The 19,232-nt window shown below is 31.7% G+C and overlaps 1 protein-coding gene across 1 annotated transcript; it reads left to right on the top strand.

Moving 5' to 3' along the window:
- Positions 1–8,828: 8,828 nt before the first annotated feature.
- Positions 8,829–14,118, top strand: LOC149906904 (odorant receptor 4-like). The gene is made up of 9 exons (XM_090103847.1): positions 8,829–9,087; positions 9,462–9,614; positions 9,972–10,157; positions 10,973–11,168; positions 11,400–11,496; positions 11,842–11,946; positions 13,008–13,096; positions 13,488–13,554; positions 13,985–14,118. Exons 1-9 carry the CDS (start codon positions 8,829–8,831, stop codon positions 14,042–14,044), a joined length of 1,212 nt encoding a protein of 403 aa, XP_089959973.1. The 3' UTR covers positions 14,045–14,118.
- Positions 14,119–19,232: the final 5,114 nt, after the last annotated feature.

Below are 19,232 nucleotides of genomic sequence, written 5' to 3'. Positions count from 1 at the left end.
CTGTACAGAAATAAGTCAGTTATAGAAGAACATATATAGAGAAACATATTATAATTCACTAGTCTTGTAATACTGCAAATATTCAATGAAAATTTCGTGTCTATCAAAATAACCAAACTTCTACACTTAGACATATTGTAAAGCATAGTGTTTGAAGAACCTTCTCGTTTCGTAAGGAAATTAATTTTCATGTTCTTGAAAAACTTCATCTCATAATGTTTGCATATAAGTCATAAGAACTATTTAAATAATGCTATCAAATAGATAAAATAACTAAGGGATCCGGAATTTGCTTGTGATAAAAGCAAGTAATTGCAATACCTACTCGTAAGTAGTAAGTGTAATTTTTTTAGTAATATGTTAATGTCTATTAACAATCAATTAAAGGAAACTTTTGCGCATATTTATTGCACTTTTATATTAACTAACTCGACCTTTTGTTGTTACTGTACAACTAACTTTCTTTCAAAACTTCTTAATGAACGAGTCTTGATTTCTAAGAATTTAAACTTCTTTTTATAAATTGTCCAAAGTATTATAGCTGTGGAAATACTGTTCACATAAAATTGAAAAACGTAGCGCGTGGTATGGACATTTCTAGAAATTCTGCTTTGCTAGCACCATTCGTTCCCTGCTTTTCTTCAAACAAAATCAACATACAGTCCACTTCATCACATATTGTTTTCCTTGAAACCAAAGAACTAGCTCGTGACTTAAAACCTTTCTATTTTATTAAAATTTAAAAAAAGTAAGAAGTAATAAGCTTAGTCTTTAAATTTAGAAAAAAAAAACTCAACGGAAAGATGAGAAAGGAAATCATAGATATCAATTTTTCTAATATCATCTACTTTATTTATAAAATATGCGTTAAGATTGATAGATGCTGTTTATCATTTAGAAAATGTCTCTTCGAAACATTTTAACGACAGCATCAGCAAATCCTTATTACATATAAGATGAAACCTATAATCGTTTGAAGTATTTTGTAACATCCGCATTTGGATCCGCAGGATTCAGGTAAAGCGGATTCAATTTTAAATTATAGAAATCGCGCTCTTAAAAACAAACATTCTATAATTTTACATCAATGAAACGACTGTCGATAAATAAGCTTTTGATGCTGCTCTGGTCGATTAACTTAGACTTTTGCTCGACTGACCATTTCATCTGAAAATAAACAGCATAGCGATTCGTTCGCAGCAAGAATACATCAAAATAATTTATCAATTTGCTTATCCGACGTTTCAGCTTATTACAACGAATAGCCGAAATCAATTTAACTTATAAACCACATCACAAACTGAAATTGTACCTGCCAGTATTTGAAACTTTTTGCCAACGTAGACTTCCGTACATACGTATTACTCTAAAAGATTCTTGGGCGATTGCCAGAGCGTCTTTGAATAAGCTGAACTCTTTAAGCGATATCGCTTATGTAACCCTATCATTTATTGGGTAGGATCAACAGATTCTTAAACGTGCTCGGTTTCGGCTCTGCGTGTAATTAAATGCATTTGCTTTATTGAACTAAATTGGCTGGAACGAGAAAGCGCTTTGCATGAAGGTTTGCATTTTGTATAAGTTGTGGTTCTATTCGATTGGATGATTTCTAATAGTAGTAGTAGTAAAAAAAGTATGTATTTTATTTGTAAATCTAAAAATAAACCTAGTAATACTTATGTCAAATCTCTATTAAATTATAGAGTCCAATAACAAGCCAATAATCCTATCAAGACTCTATCATAATATAATATTATTCAATACAAAAACATAAAACTACTCATCCATAACATTCTAGTAAAGCGCTAAAGCTAATCGAGTATCATAGAGACGAATTATCCACTCCAATACTCCATTAAACACAAACAAAGATGTCACCGCAAACTTTTTGCATTATCCACCAGCCATTTCGACTGCTCAATTTTGTGCAGATCTCATTACAACTTCCTATAGTTTAATTGGCTAGACCGACGTTCACAGAATGGCAACAACGTGTCCAATTTAAATGTAACCCTCCGTTTTATTATCTAGTAATATTATCTCAGATTTTAGTGCAGGTGCTGCGAAATATGTAGGTCTTAGTATGATGGTTTTTGACGCAACATTGTCGCGTTAGTTGTATAACTGAAATTGTTGTTTTCAGTGCTTTGAACGCATGAAATTGCATGAATGTATCTTATGCACGGTTTTGTTGTGGTGTTTACTAGTTCAGCTTTCATGTTACATCCTCATTTGTAGTCGAAATATCGTTTGCAACATTGATGTTTATTAGTTTAAGTGCTTAAAATTTAACGTGTTTAAGTACTTCTGAAGGAAACTAGTTTCTTCGTGAACTAATGGACCCAGGATTTAATGCATTTTGTACAGTAGAAATACTTTAAAACTATGGAATAGACGCTGCTTGAACTCTGCTTTATTTAAAAAAAAATCCTTAAAATTATACAGTCTGCACACTTATGAAAATCTATTATATAAAAAAAAAATTCGTGTCCATTGACAGAATTTAATAATGTTCAAAACTCAAAGCTTTGATTCAAATCCGCACTTTATTTCCATTCTACGATTACAGTTTTCAGAGGATTATAAAAAGAGAAGCGAAACCTTTCAATATCGACGTTAGTACTTGTGAAACTAACAAAGAAACATTGGCTTATTTTGCATTTTCAACGGAATATTAAATCGCAGTCTTTGTTCTTTAAACTTTTATATTTCAGGAGCAGTGTGCGAGTTAAAATGCGAAGTTGGTTGGTGTGCTGTGAACTATGGAAAACAAGTATAATCATTGGAAGTGACATTTTGTAATGTTGTAATAATAATGTGAGACATATACTAATGGAAATAAAATGGATAAAATTTATTTAAAGAATATGCTCTACATATTAAAGAGAGTAACGAATGCTTTTTTGTATAAAATATTTCGTGAATCGTGAAAATATCTCATGATACCTTAATGTTAAAAAAGTACAATACGAATGATCTTATTACTCAATAGTTTCGCTTTTTATTATAAACTAAAACAGTTGTTCTAACCCGAATCATTTAACCCAAGTCGAGTAGCATAATGTATTCAATCAATAGGTTACACCAACAACGTTCAACCAAACCTATATTTGTGTTTAAAACTTTGTTTACGAAGCGTTTAATTCACAACCGACTCACAAGTAGTCAATTATCATGCTCATAGTGAATTAGTGTAATCCAATTACTAACTTTATCCCGTCTGCAAAGTTGTGTATTAGTGCAAATGTTTAAACAGGAATGTGTATAATTCAAACAGTTCACGCAAAATGCAATTCCACTGTGAGTTAATTGTTATATTCGTATGTTCGACTGTTGAAATACCTTTTTGATGTTAGAATTTAGGAATGGTAATAAAGCTAGAGTGCTTGAATAATGTTGGATTAATAAAATGCGTGAAGTTTCGTGAATATTATTAAATATTTGATTCAATTACCAAACTAATCATTTAACAAATTCGATGATATCGAAAAAGACTAAATAAAAAAAAGATATAAAAATCATTTATTAACTTCAATAAATCAAGATGAAAAGTGTCCTCGTCTAACTAGGCTAAATACCAAATAGTACAAGAAAGGACCAAAACAGCAACGAATATTCCGCGCCAAAACTTACTTTCTTGATGCGAGCGTGACCTAATTCATTCTGAAGCATGCTCCCAACAATAAAGATATACTCCCAAGTAAACTAGAAGTACAATGTTATTTCATTTTTCATATAAAATTTTGTTCCACCTTTTGTAACAAGCAGCTTAAGAATGTCTCGACACGCTCTTGCCGGATCGGGGTCAATGCTTTCCAGGAATGCGTCGCGGAAACTCTTTCTGTTTTTGTTTCCAAGGAAATAGGGTTGATTTTTCAAAAGGCTGCATAATATAGGCTATGAACGCCTTATAGCAGCTGCTATTTTAGGATTGCGCTAGAAATTATTTTCCGTTGTAGAGGTTTTTATGCTATAATTAGAGAGGCATGTCGCTACCAGGGTGAACCTTCAGTTCACCCACGCGTCCGCGTTAAAATGTAGAAGCCCTTCTGGCTAACATTGAGAATCACCACACAATATAATTAGAGAGACAAAAATATTAAGCAATCAAATCGAAAGGTTTTATTTGAAATTCGTATTTGTACCTGCATATTGTTTATCCCTTTATTAGTTATACCATATTTTTCCTTTAACCCTTGCGCCCAGTAAGCTATTATTTCTCGCACATTCGCTTCCAATATCAAGCTACAAAGAAAAACCAATTCGGAGGTCCTCATAGTTGGAAAGAGCGATCGTTTTCTAGTTTCAAAGTCAATTGACCACTGCTCGCTTGCGCTGGAGGGCCCTTGAGTTCGAGCCGGCTCCACACTGTACACGTAACAATATATTTATCACCTCATTATATGGCATAATAGTGCTCGATACAGAACGCTAATGGCGTAATAATGTGTTGAGACTTGTTGCTGCGTAATATGTAGTGTTAAACTGGGTATAGACCCTTTAATAAGTAAATTCTACACTCAGATTCTACATTTATATTCTACACTCATATTCTACATATAATATGATACTGGTTCAAGAAAAGAACGTGTATGACATTTAAAGACCAGCAAAGCACCTGTAACACGATCAGTCAAGTGATTATGGGCGATGGTTGCGACCTTTGCTTGCTCTACAAATCATCAAAGTTATAATTTATTAAAAGAAAACTAAGATTTAAGTTACGATTGCTTCCAAGTTATGAATGATTCCATATCTTACCAATTTAAAAGAATAAAACACGATTACCCTATATAACTTAATTAATTAAACCGCTACTAAAGAAAAGTACGTCTAGTGCGTACATTTTTGTAATTAAAAACATGATTTATGCCGCGCTTCAAAGAGTTTAACAAAACCTTTCTCAGAGACAAACATTCGTGTAATCTGTAGCCGCTATTCATCATGTAATCTGAAAGGTTCGACGTACACTGGGCTAATATATCGCTCCGTCGTTTCTCAGTCGCAGTGATTTGTGGTTTAGCCATATCCATAGCTGGTTGGTTAGAGTGCAGGAGAAGTTTTAATTGCAACGATAGGATTCGTTTATGAAAGTTGTGGATTTTTAAAGATAAGGAAAGTTTTTGTTATATTTATCAGTATTTAAATGTGACGATATTGTCTAATTTGACAAAGGTATATTTAATATTTATTATATGTACCTATTCTTAGATAAGACGTATTTGATTTAATAATTAATACTTAATAAAATCAAATTACTCATATAAAACTTAATAAAAACACAAAGTTACAACTGAAAACATACCGTCCTATATCTGTTATTTTGTACCTACTCGTTGAAATAGTTTAATACGGCTACTGTCTGACTAAAAAGATATAGCATTATGTATAATATTATTAGTAGGTATTTACGTTTTAGTCTCCCACTGTGCGTAGTAGATATGGTGCATTCATCAGTGTCGGCGCGGTATTGTGTGCATTTTCTTCTCTTTGCACCCACTCATTATGGCGTCCTGGTAGACATATGGCGCAAACCTAAGATTAAACTACAAAACACTGACCAAACATTTGTCAAGATTATTTCAGTACTGCTGCTTCTGTTTCTTTACTTGCAAACTTTTACTCGCCGTTTAAACTTTGCGGAATAAACTGAAGTTACTCGGCCGCTTTAAACGCAATTGTAACAATAGGTTTGTTATTGTTTTCTAAATTCCGCAAGATTAAACAAAGGAAGACTTCAAGGTAGTTACTTTTTAGAAATATGTGGTTTAAAGTTAAGGACACTTATTCCCATTTAGATACAAATCTGGTACAATTCCAATAATTAATTAATTACTTGAATTATGTTTAAACTTGTCACTATTTCGGCACCAAAAATATACGCACAGAGTAAACGTATATCACGATTCACGACATAATGTTTGTAACAAGATAGATACCTATTAACACATCACTAATGAAATCACATTTGCAAATACGACATCCAGTATATTCATAATAATTCAACAACTTAGAGAATATCAAGCCTATAAATAGATTTTATCTCTTCTAAATATAATCTTCCGAAATATAGTTAATATTAAACAATAATTCCCTTGTCGAATTGATGTCTACAAACGATTGGATTTGGTACTGGGAATCGTTTCGAGCAATCAAATCAGACACACGATGTTACAATGCTTCCACCTGACTGACCTGTATACGCCTTACGATTCAATCTTGACTTAAGTTGAAACGTACAGAGTAATGTGATGTAGAGCCAAAAATAATTTTGGTGAATACATTTCTTTTGTTACGTTTTCTGAGTGTAGTATTTGTTATGTTACTGTACAATTCAAACAAGAGCCATTTTCACCACTGGCTGATATCACTAGTCATTTGAACGGTAAAAATTTTCACACAACGGAAAATAATGCAATTTAATTGACTGATATCTAAGCTTAGCACACTACACAACACACCCAAAAGCTGTTATATTTAAAATACCTCAGTCGGTAGTTCAATAAAAAAGCTTGAGCGATGTCAAGGGACATCCGGATGGAACGAAGTATGTATTAAGTTAGAGAGAGACAGACAGAGAACCACGCGCACGCCGCACGGCTTACAACTCTAGCAAAAAGTGTCGTGACGACTTTTCGTAAGAATTTTTTCCGTCTAGCCCCCTTTCACAACGCGCGATAAGGAACTTCGTTCCAAAAAATACGGCTGTATCAGATAACACTATAACACTTTTAACATTAGATAGGTGTTTTTATGGCGGTTTCGCGGCCAATTATTTTATAGTGCAGTCTGTTCAAAACTACTCTGTATGAAATTCAGTAGTGTTGAAATGTGTTTAGTCATCACACCCAAATGGTAAGATTGTCTTAACAGCATTAGCTTTCGTACCTTGTAATATCAAATATTATTTCATTAAATGGCAACTTCGTCTCAAAATAACATCAGAAATTCTAAATGCTTATATTATGCGAAGTTGGAATATACATAATATATTCAGTATAATAGAGTAAAATATTGTTAAATATTTTCTTATCTCCAGAAATTAGACCATTATAAAACAGCTGAAAGTAAAACATTTATACATCATTTCTTCAAATAAACCGAAGAGAAAAGGATAGTAATATGGAAATAAATTCTAGTTCTAATATAGATGAAATTTACGTTATGTTTCGCATTATCACTCGACGCCGTGGTATTTTGAAGAAAAGAAACTCTTTCATTACCGTCCTTACACATTCGCGATATATTCCACTGAATATATGATACATAAAGTACCTAATACGAAAATTTATATTTCCGTTCGCGTACCGATAAAATTGATTCCAATAAAGGCAACGTACACAAAAGCAACCTACCATAATTTCCAGTTATTGAAGTCCAAATTATTATTGGAACGCTGCCATAACTTTTCCGTAACACAGTGAGAAAGCCTAGTAAGGTATCGGAGATAAGGTGGGCTCCAAAGTTGGTTTGAGTTCCAAGATAGTCTATTATAATGTTCTCGATTTCTATCTGCACGCAATAACAGGCCGGTTTTCGGATCAATGTTCATTGTTCATTCTGTTGGATGAATGGTATCAAGTTGCGATCGTCGTTGTACTAATGGTCGTTTTAGGGACTTATCCGAATTGGCCACTCAACGCTGAATCCTGATATTTGTCGAGACTGATCTGTTTGTACTTGGGATATGGTAATTCATCTTTGATTTCGAATATGCTAATGATGGAGATTTTCTTGAAGCTTTTTATTCAGTTAAATATTGACTTTATATTATAATTATAATTGGCGGAAGTTTAATTAGTAAGTCAAAGATGTGAAAATACTTACCTAGGCAAAGTGATATCAGTTTAAAAAAAACACAAAATTACTTTTGCTAAACCCTTACGTACACAAAATATAGAAATTGGTTTAGTTTAAAATGGCATTTCGAGGATTATAAGTGATATTTAAAACGGCGTCTCAAATTTAGGTAATTAATAATTAAGTTACGCGCAGACTAATCCTTATCTATAATTAGATGAAACTTGCGTAACTAAACTGATTGCTACAAATTGACATATCAAGCAAGAGATATCTCAGGCAGGTAATGTCTGAGAAGTGCCAACAGCATTGACAAGGGTCGAGTGATCGAATATATGCTGATTACATTTGGGCAGGTTGGTCTTACCGCAGTTCAGTTTTAAGATAATCGTATGGATTTAATAATCACAATGATGGATCGACGAAATCTCTTGTTCGCCTTTGTTATAGATATCCACTGTTGAAATATTGATTAACGCGCCTTGAAATGGAGTTCGCTGTAATTAATGAGCTTATAACTATATAATAGTAGGAAGTCCAAAATTGCAATAACAAAAGCATCAAACTTGCTCTTCTTTTTAAGTTTCTTTTTTGGTACGAAATAGAAATGAAGTTTCACTTATTTTTGGTCTAATTTTTTAACTGTATTTGTGGAATTATCTGAGCAACTCAATATGGGACGTTTTTCTGATGTAATAATATATTATGTACAATAAATTATTTATAGGTAAACCTATACACGAGTTCTAGACACAAAATGATGTAAACAACAATCACACTTGAACTGCCCTTTAATTTAATGCGCTTATAATTTGACACGACTCACAATGCAATTTATAACGCCTATATTACTCAAATAACGGCGAACCACGTTTTTGCCTTATAATTTTTATAAGGAGCTTATAATAAAGCAATAATGACGGACACAATAAACACACTTTATATTCCAGTGTTAGTACGCTCTTAGCATTTTCTATATAAACCAAAGCACTAAAGCATGAAACTCACTCCGAAACACTCTCTACATTATGGAACACTTAAAGCAATATCCAGACGAATTCATAAAACCACTGCTATTGAGTTTCGACATCATGAGTCGATTCAACGTACACTTTTTCACTAAAAGTGCTACATTTTTGAAAACAGATTGGCACTTTTTCTACTTAATACCGATGTTATTAATCCACTACCTGGCCATTATATTGTACACGATACGGATATTTAAAGAAGGCAGCACGGTTTCTGAACTTGCATTCACTGTGCCTATATTTTTTATTATAATTCAAGGTAGGTCTTTTAGGCAAGTTGCCAACCTTTTTGTTCAGACCATTTCATCTGTAGTGAGTCAACGATTATGTGACGACCGGGCTATAAAAGTTAGGCGCTTTTGGGGCGTATCTTTTTTCTCATAATTTGTTTTGATGCCTCGGCTCCTGAACACTTGATATTTTTATTGGTGATCATAACTCGATAACATTTTTGCGTATTTAGACTGTAGTAACTGTATATTGCCATGAATTTATTTGAGAAAAACGAGACTTTGTTCTTGTGAATAAATAATTAATAAACAATGTGTTTTATTCTATTCTATTAATATATAAGACATCTATTTATAAAAAAAACAACAAGTGAAGATGATTTTGAATAATTCGATCTTCTAGCATTTTTTAAAGCAGCGATCGTGATTCCAAAGAAAGAGCATATTGTCCAACTTATACACGGTCTCGGCAAGAATTGGAGAAATGTAAATTTAAATGAAAGGCAGAAGAAGAAAAAAGATACCGATTTGAAGAAATTGAACTTACTCCTCAAAGGTAATATTTTAAGTAAATAATTTTAAATCCAGTTGAAAATAACATAAATTCACAAAAATTAATCAAATTAAAATAAAATAATTGACGCATATTAACTATTCCTGGTGTACATTTAAGGCCGTTATAGCTACGTACCTTTCATCATTATACTATTTTTTTTTGAAGTGAAAACTTCTTTAGCGGCGTTGAGCACTTTTTCTGTAATGGGTATAAAATCTTAAACTCGCGTCAGGACACGTGACCTGATCGAAAAAGCGTAAGACGGATACCATTCCAAAATATCAAACATGCTCAACGTTAATAATCAAGTTTTCACTTGTGCCGGCACTCCCGGAGTGCAACCTGTCTTTTTTTTAGTTTTCTATTTGGGTAGTATGACAGCATCATGGCAGATAATGCTGACGCCAGCGTTTCTGAGTCTAGTGAAATTTTGCATTGGTCAGGACTTACAGTACATTCTGCCTTTCGGATATATTTGTTTCTTTGATCCTGTTCAGAATGGATTGATTTTTATTGGAATGTATGCTTTTCAAGTTTATACAAGTGAGTATAAAAAAAAATATCGTTTTTATATAATATTAGTAAGTATATAAACTAATACGTACGTATATATCTGTCAACTGTGCTAATACTTAGCTGAGTTTGTTTGTCTGCCCGAAAGCGTTAATCTCGGAACCACGGGACCGGATTTGAAAAATTATACGCAACTATGTATTCTCTCCAGAGCAACGTTAATATTTGTAGTAGAATGATTTATAATTCTATAGATAACAGCAGCCCTGGCAGTCGTTCTTTTTCGTCTTTTTTTTCAAGAATCAAAGCCTTAGAATTCCGAAAAAATATTACTATTTTTTATTTACGGTAATTTGCAGCTTTACTACGTTTAATAGTACGTACTTATTTTAATTAAAAGTTTCTAAATTGTAATTGAAATGTTATTTTCGATAAAAGTAATCATTGTTCATTGTACTGTAACTTTGTGGAATGTTATACATTTTATTTAAGCTAAGCTAAGCCTTAATATTTGAAAAAATAATTTGTATAAATCTGTACCGATCTTTTTTATTTGAAATCTTCTATTATTCAACTTGTGAAGACCTATTAAATTGTTTACCTTTACCTTACGATGCATTTACATCAAACGAACATAGATCTAGAGTTAGAACAAGAGCATTCTTTCGTGATCTTTTAGTGTAAACGAAAACTCGTATTCAGTGTTGCCCAGTATTAGAACAGTCAATAGAATATTTTCGAACGCACTAAGACGAAAGAATACTCTACGACTGTTTACGCTAAATATAGTGGGGTTAGAATGAGCATTCACTCGTTTGATGTAAATGCACCATTACATGTTGCAGTGCTAAAAGTCATCTATGTCTATATAGGCACAGAAATTCTTATGGTGACATTCTGTGCTCTTCTTAGCATAGAATTTGCGATGTTACGGGAAGAATTTTGTCACGTGGTTCCAAAGCGGGGGAAATATTTTAGTTCTAATGAAGATAGAACACACTCGATTGAAGAGTTGATTCAAAAGCATCAGAAACTACTCAAGTAATGATTGTAATTTTTTATATATTGTTTATGGAGGCTATATTGAGAGCTTAAAGGTTAAAGAGTTAATTCTACTTTAAACTATAAAATGTTATCTGCCTTTTTATGATTGTATTTTTAATATAACGCAACTGAATTGTACCAATAATTTAAATTTCACTTTTAACTTTGATAATAATACACGAAATTATGCCTCACTTCAATTTATTCATAATATTTGACTACTTTCAGGTTAGCTAAAGAATTGGATTATATTTTCAACAGAGTGGTGTTTGTCGACTTATTATTTGTTACTGTTATTATGTGTTTCTTTGGATTTGGTATAACTGTAAGTGTAAACATTTTTTTTTATCAATTAAAACCAAAAAACTCAGTAAAAAAAAAACAGTCGCCTTTTAGACGCTAGAAACAAGCTGTAAAAAGAACGTGTGTGCCGAGCACACGTGTCAGAAGTGGCACTTCTTGGCAAGATTCAAATGTACCAAAATCGTCGCCTTACTCCATGACGTGACGGCTTGTCATGACGCGACCTTTTTAAATGGAATTTTACTCTTATCGCGCTTAAAGAAGTTTCACGTCAAAAATATTAAAATCAGCTTTTGGGAACAGCTTTAAATAAACTTAAAATTCAATGTAACACCTCAAAAATGCTTGAAACTTGAATATATTTCAGGTGGCTCGTGGTATATTGGACGTGGTAAACAATTTTATAGCTGTTCTCGCGTTACTGCTTCCCACTCTCGTATTTTCGTATTATGGCGAACAACAAAAGGAAGAGGTGATCATTTAATTCAATTAGCTCGTATAGTTGGATGAATTTACACACGTGGTTAAGTGTTTAGATATAAGAATAAGATCAGGTAAATAGTAAGTTATCACATATAAATATAGTAATTTATCACATAGAAACAGTAAAATAGTTTGTTTAACACACGAATCGATTAAGAAAAATTACCCGGTAAAAAATGTGACGACCACTGCTTTGAACTGCTATCCACATTAATATAATATAAAAAAAATACATTTAGTATACACTCTTTAAATACACTTATAACTTACAACTCCTTTCATATCTCAAATATTACATACAAAACAGAAAACTTACAAGCGTTCGAAAAATACCTCTTTTACCTTCAAGGTGACGGATTTCCGTTGCCAGCTCTACGCTCCTTCCTTCGTTGAATGTCAACGATCGTACGGTTCAATTTAAGTCAAACATTTTTACATTATGGAAAAGTTCACACTACATTTGAGACTTCAGAGGTCTGTAACTGAGTTACTCAGATGTTGAAACAATGCAGTAAAGCGTTCAACTTCTAAAAATTATTAAAGTAAAGCAAAGGTTTTCATTCATAAGAGCTATTACGCACTGTCGGCGACTGGACTTACTCCTGGACGACTGACGACTAAGTGCGCAAGCCCCTATTTAAACTATAGTAAGTCACAGTCGCCGGCGACTGAGTCGCCAGCGGCTGGTCGACAGTGCGTAATAGCTAGACGGGAAAATAAAATATCCAATACAAATTGTCATAATATCATAAAAAAAGACGTGTGGCACTCGGGAACTGCCGCGGTAAAGATATCGCATGCTATGCCTTCAAGCCACACCTCCGTGTCCGTCGGAGTAGGGAGCGTGGGGTTTTTTCGTTACGGAATTTGCGGTCCCCGCGCTCAAGGCCCGCGATAGAAGCTATACAATAGCTTGATAATAATCGTCATCATACTTATTCTTCAGTTTCTATAACACTATATAAGTACAAAGGGAGTCTCAATTCATAAATTGTTTTAGTTTTTTTTAAGAAAAAAAAAACATACTAACAACTATTTTTTTTAATATAGAGTGCAGGTATAGCTGATTCAGTTTACAATAGTAATTGGTATTGTGGAAATGCAAGTTATCAGAAAATTATATACTTCGTTATTAAAAGGTAAGTTTTATAAAACATAATATAATATTTTATCACATTAGCATATTATGTATGAGTAATTAGTACGAAGTTTCGTAATATTATTCCTGAAATTATTTAAAAGTTAATTATTTTAAAACAATAGGTACACAGCTTTCCCTGCATTTTAACAGAATTAAACAGTAATTTTATATATACTTAATCGACAATTAATTAAAATGGATGCTGAAATTTAACACAACTCTTGTTAATATATTTATTGGTAATTCGACTTTTAAATAAAATTTCATTGTAATATTATATTATAAACAACATAAATTCAATTATAACTAATGGAAAGCTGATAAAATAAACGTTTTAACATATTTTTCCATGAAATATAGGAATAATATTTCTACAATATCATTTTCAGAGCCCAAAAACCGTGTTGTTTGACATCACTTAAGCATGCTCCTATAACCCTTCATACTTTCTCTAAGGTACGTTATATTTCAAGCAATGTATTATGTATATATTAATCGTTACAAACTTCAGATATACCGCATTCAATTTTTTTTTCTATATAATATAAGTGTGTGATAGTCTGTGGGACACTAATGTTGAGAATCTGATTACCACAGTAAAATTTATTTCTTTTTCTTTTCATTATTATATTAAAGTTAAACAGAGAAATGGAAAATCAAATGAATGTTCAAATTGTTACTGGAATTTGGAAATATGAATAAACATGAGTGGTTTAGCATAAAACGTTTCATATTGAGTAAGATTTCATACTGAGTGATTGTAATTTTTTTCGTGTTTTATCCACGTTGTTTCATAAATAACGAAATGTTCTCATTTATAAAGCGTTTTATTCTTAATAATTAGTAATTAAACTGAAAATACTTATAAATTACGTTTAATTTTCAGGTAGTAAGTACGACGTGGTCGTATTTTTCGTTAATTACCAGCGTTTATGGCAAGGATTAAGTTACTTTCATACATAATGTACGTAAATTATGAAGCTTTATGGAATGTAGTAAATCTAAAAATAAAAGTATGAGAAATATGTATAATATCTTATTTCTAATATATTTAAATTTTATTCAATACGAAAAAACCCTATATTATAAAAATATTAAAATTTTCAAGCATATTATGAATTGTTTTGTTAAGAAATTAATGTAAACAGAAATCCTGATATTTAATAATCAAACATTTTGATAACTCTACAAAATTTTATTAACCATAATATTATGCTAACTTTATTTAAAAAAATAGGCTCGAACAGAAATAATCTTACATTAAAATGAAAGAGACGCGTTTCGCTCACATAGTTATGTAAATGTATGATAATAAATACATACATAATTATGGAATCATGAAAATCACATTCAAATGAGGTCTTTTCAATATGAGAAAAAAACACGGCATATTCAATGCCCAATAAAAAATAATGTATGTTTAATGAACATTTTGGGGTTCATTGTAGTTAGTTTTCCTGTTGTATAAGGAGAGTTCTTTAACTCTTATTTTATGATTATTGTTTGAGAATTAACTGAAAATTTGCCTTAAGTTTGGTATATATTTTTCCACGGATTAAACTGTTGTTTACGCACTTTATCGAAGATGCGAAGAGATAATTTTTGTGTTGCTTCTAATTAGTGATTTTACATTTAACTCACTCATAATGTATACAGTATACATATATATACATCATAATGTAAAATTTCAACAACCTTAACATAATATTACCACTTCAATCTCAAACCATATTCATTAAATCTCAGCACCGAATCACGTCACATTCGCAGAAAATATAAACTAATAGTATGTTTCTCTCCAAACGTTAAACCATACTAAATATTCAAAACACGAGTACATTCACGATTTCAACTCTATCGTTTTGCACTTCCATGAATTGAATTCAGCCAATCGAGACTTGCATCTCCTCTCACCAACTTTAAAACATGATTATGAATTTTTACTTCCAAAACCGTGTAATATTTCTAGGGAGATTTAAGTGTATTGGATGATTCGTGTAAATATTAATACCGAATGTATTTGTGGAGTCAATACCCACGTTGTTTATGGTTTTGTTTGCGTTTTCTGAATTAGACAAATGTAGTTGAGCTTCGCTATATTTGTGTTTTATTCGTAGCTGAAATGGAACGCCCTTTCTAGGTGTAATAAATGTTTATCTTTTAATAATAATGTTTCACTGCTTCGTTTATTTTAAATTCTAATCCATTTACTGTTAACCAAATTTATTGAAATAACATTACTTAATCGATATTCTTCATAGAAATTACCCAGCAGCACAGAGTCGTCTACGAAAGATTTATCTACAAGAGCTTCTTAAGTCAACTGACAGTCAAATAAAAAAAAAGTGTCAAAAACAACCATTTAAGTGAAATTTTGTTCACATTTTAACTTCTATAAATTCTCCACAACATAAATCAAACTAAACTTGCGAGCTACGAACTTGTGACTCAATAAAGTACAACATTTTCAATACTGATTACATAATAATGAAATTTGTTTCCAGAAACAGCATACCGTGGTCGGACCACAATTTAATTATCCCCAAATATATACAAAATACTTGTACATAAATAGGTACTCTGTGCCCTCAACGTAATAGGTATAAAGCTCTTATAAAAGATGTCTGCGTGAACCAAGTAACGCATTGATCTCACAAATTGATGTAGGTTTGCATAGAGCACTCAAATTGTATAGAGACTGTGAATATAATAAAATTGAATTATTTTCAAACGACTGACTGCTGAAAGGTATTTACTGAAATTTAATAAAAGCACATAATTACTCAATATAAGTTACTGATCTGTTAAAAAAACGTTTTTTCATCATTATTCATAAATAAATTTAAATATTATTGTTTTAAGTTTGTTACACCTCAAAAAGCATTGAACGAGTTGGTATTTTTTTATCTAGACTTATTCGTAATGATACAGTTCGTTATAATTCTGTCTAGCATAATTACGGAGAGATAGTTCAAATTTATTTATGGTTTAATTAATTTTATTATAAGTTCTCCTCTTATGATAGAATAGCTAATTTATTAGTACGTTGAGCTAACCGAACGGAATAGAGATTCATGATATCATACATTTTTTGATCACATATAGGTATCATTATTTTCTTAAGCACATGTACTACAATTGGCTATAATTGTAAAAATATTATTGTAAAAAAAAGAAAATTACCTGTTGTTCACTGCTCTGTACACGAAACATTATTCAAATATAGGACCAATAAACAGACGCCACTTCCACGTAGCGTTGGCAAAATCGAATGAGCTGTAATGATAAATGGTTACCTGGTTACGATCTCTCATTTGTGAGCCTCGTTGGTACACATCATGAGCTGCTTTAACAACTATATATGATACGGATGGTACAAATGATCTGGCTCTGTTGTATAGTTATACTATGTTTTGTTTATAATCCACCCTCAATAATGTGGTTATAGTAGTTTTTTGAAGTGAAACTTCTTTATAGGGGTTGGACAAAAATTTAGTGTTTTTGCGTTACGCCGTACGCGTGACATTTTTGCGTTACGCCACACTCGTGACATTTTTAAGGTTATAAAGAAGTTTCACTTCTTACGTGTGTACTCTAGTACACGCATACATTTTTTTTGGTATCGATTGAATGATATTAAGTGTTTAAAATTATATATATTGTGTCCACAGATTTATATCAGAGTTACATAATATATCTAAAGTTTTCAAGATTATAATTGTGAAATAACACAGTTGTTGCTTTTAATTAAACTTAGTGGTTGTTGATATATTTTTTTCATGTATAGTATTTCTACTTAAAAATTTAAAAAGTGAAGTCCATACACTACATAAATCAATTCCTTGTATCAACTCAAAAAAAAAAAAATCTAGTAAACTTTTTCATACATTATTTAATAAATACATACTAGTTGTCACCAGTGACTTTCCGTATCTGCTCGTGAAAGCCCTGTTAAAATCTATCCAGACGGAACACGGATAGACCAACGAAATTTTTAATAGTTGTTTTTGACAGCTCGCTATTAAACCTACACCCTTCCTACACCGTTTAAAATTGTCGTGCGAAAAAGCTGCTATATCGAAAACACAGATCGAAAATATCACACATTCATTTATTTATACTGATTCTTGTATTCTTCTTTGTTTTAGACGAGTATAATACATTAATTAAATTAGAATTAAAGACTTTAAACGCGATTTATTCATTACAGGAAACGGGAGACGCGGTCACGCACGTAAATTGTTCGTAACGGGTTAAATAATATAATGAAATTAAATCACGTTTAAAATCCGTTAAAGTTTTGAATTTCTATGAATTCTGTTAAATTTAATTATAACAATCTTACAAAGAAAAGTGTACCATAGAATTGCATATGTTATGTCATGTCTCCCTAGAGAATAAATTTAATAAAGTGAACTATTCTTTAGTTCCATACTCTCTTCAGCATTCCAAGCTGGTTTAAGACACATATCTAGGCGATGCACGTAAGACCTACCATCTTGTGTGGAAGATAGATCGCCTTATTATTCTAGTAATTAAATATTCCACTGTATGCATGCTTTACTATGAATTCCATTACATAGATCTTAAAAATAAAATTGACTTATTTATACTTATAACCATTGCCAATAACAACACAATGACAACTTTTGAATCAAGTTCGGTTCGATTTCATAAATATCTTTAGATATATGAAATTATACAAATCAATTAAGTCTTAAGTTACCTACCCTATTTTTCTTATTTTCGCATTCTTTTACTTTTTTTAGGCAGGGTTTAACTTATTTCTCTCTGTCTTTCAACTAGATTTTTAAACGATACGTACGTACGATGAAAATTTTTAAATGATAAATATCATTTTTCATTTTAGTAGGAGAGCCCGTGGGAGATCGTCCTTCACCGGTCAAGTCAAATAAATTTCATTTGGTTATCAAAAGTATGAAGGTGATGAAAAAAACATCGATAAAAGTTACCTAATTATTTAATTAAAAATAGCATGACCACTAGACATATAGGCATATTTGTTTATAAAAAATATTTAATAAAAAATACGTCTCATCTGGTTATCAGATCGGTGAAGGACGATCTCCCACGGGCTCTTAGACCATTTCAACTTATTTTTGACAATTTCATATTATACTCTACGACCTACGTAGGTAATTACTGGACGCAAAGCTGTAGATGATCACTGTACAGGAACCCCATTTACCACTATACACAAGAGACGCAGGAAAAACTAGGAGCAAACAACGGGAATTTAGGTCTTAGTTTGAAACAAGAGATAACATATTACGTGACCCTCTCACGTAAATGTACGCTAATGGACTAAAAGCCTAGGTTCGTCAGTTCTACAAATGGACATTGTATGATGAATATGACGGACGCTAAAGTTTTAAGATTCTTTTTAAAACTGTTTTGGAACTGAAAAACTAGATTAAGTAGCCCTTAGTGTTTGAAAATGATGGTTTCGACTTTCAATCTATAGCATTAAAAATTAGAAAAATGAAATGGAGCATAAAGTATAATATAGAATATCGAACTTAGTTTGCAACTATTAAGTTACTCCTTTAAAAACATATCAATGAAATTTTATTTTAATAAATTTTTCGAAGTATGTAGCAGCCTCAAATTTCGAGGATTTTGTGATAAGCCATCAACCTTTTTTTGAGTTAATAATATTTTATTTAAACGATGGCTTTATACCATAATATAATGATTACAAAATGTAATATAATATCTTATATAATAAATACAAAATGTCGTTAATATTATATACCTACATAATATAATGAACACATGATGAAGCATGAAGCATCGCTAGCAGACGGTCAACTCACCTGTCAGCGCCAGATATACGCATCTCAAGCTAACTGATTTGTCGATGCATCGAACATATTAATTTATATTTTCCACTGTTATTGCATTATTACGAGGTGAAAGGAGAATCAGTAGTTACAAAATATTTCACTTTAGTAGTCTGTTTCCCGTACGACACGGCGTTATATAGGGTGTCCCGAATGTGGTGTATTATGCTCAATGGAACTTAGTTTTACAAAAGCTGTGATTATTTGAATTTATATTTTTGGTTTTATGGCATTCAAATGCTTTATAAATATAAAGGAGAATGGGCAAAT

This window comes from Colias eurytheme, chromosome 7 (assembly GCF_061535395.1).
Source record: "Colias eurytheme isolate Ceu_HAF_F1 chromosome 7, ilColEury1 Martin Lab GWU primary, whole genome shotgun sequence".
NCBI lineage: Eukaryota > Metazoa > Arthropoda > Insecta > Lepidoptera > Pieridae > Colias > Colias eurytheme.
This window is presented reverse-complemented; position numbering and strand designations above follow the sequence as displayed.

Excerpts from the sequence above, each read along its gene's own strand:
- LOC149906904 (XM_090103847.1), top strand. The coding sequence starts at position 8,829 with ATGGAACACTTAAAGCAATATCCAGACGAATTCATAAAACCACTGCTA. Across the intron at positions 9,088-9,461 it reads ATTTTTTATTATAATTCAAG|CATTTTTTAAAGCAGCGATC; the intron begins GTAGGTCTTTTA and ends TCGATCTTCTAG. Across the intron at positions 10,158-10,972 it reads TGCTTTTCAAGTTTATACAA|TGCTAAAAGTCATCTATGTC; the intron begins GTGAGTATAAAA and ends TACATGTTGCAG.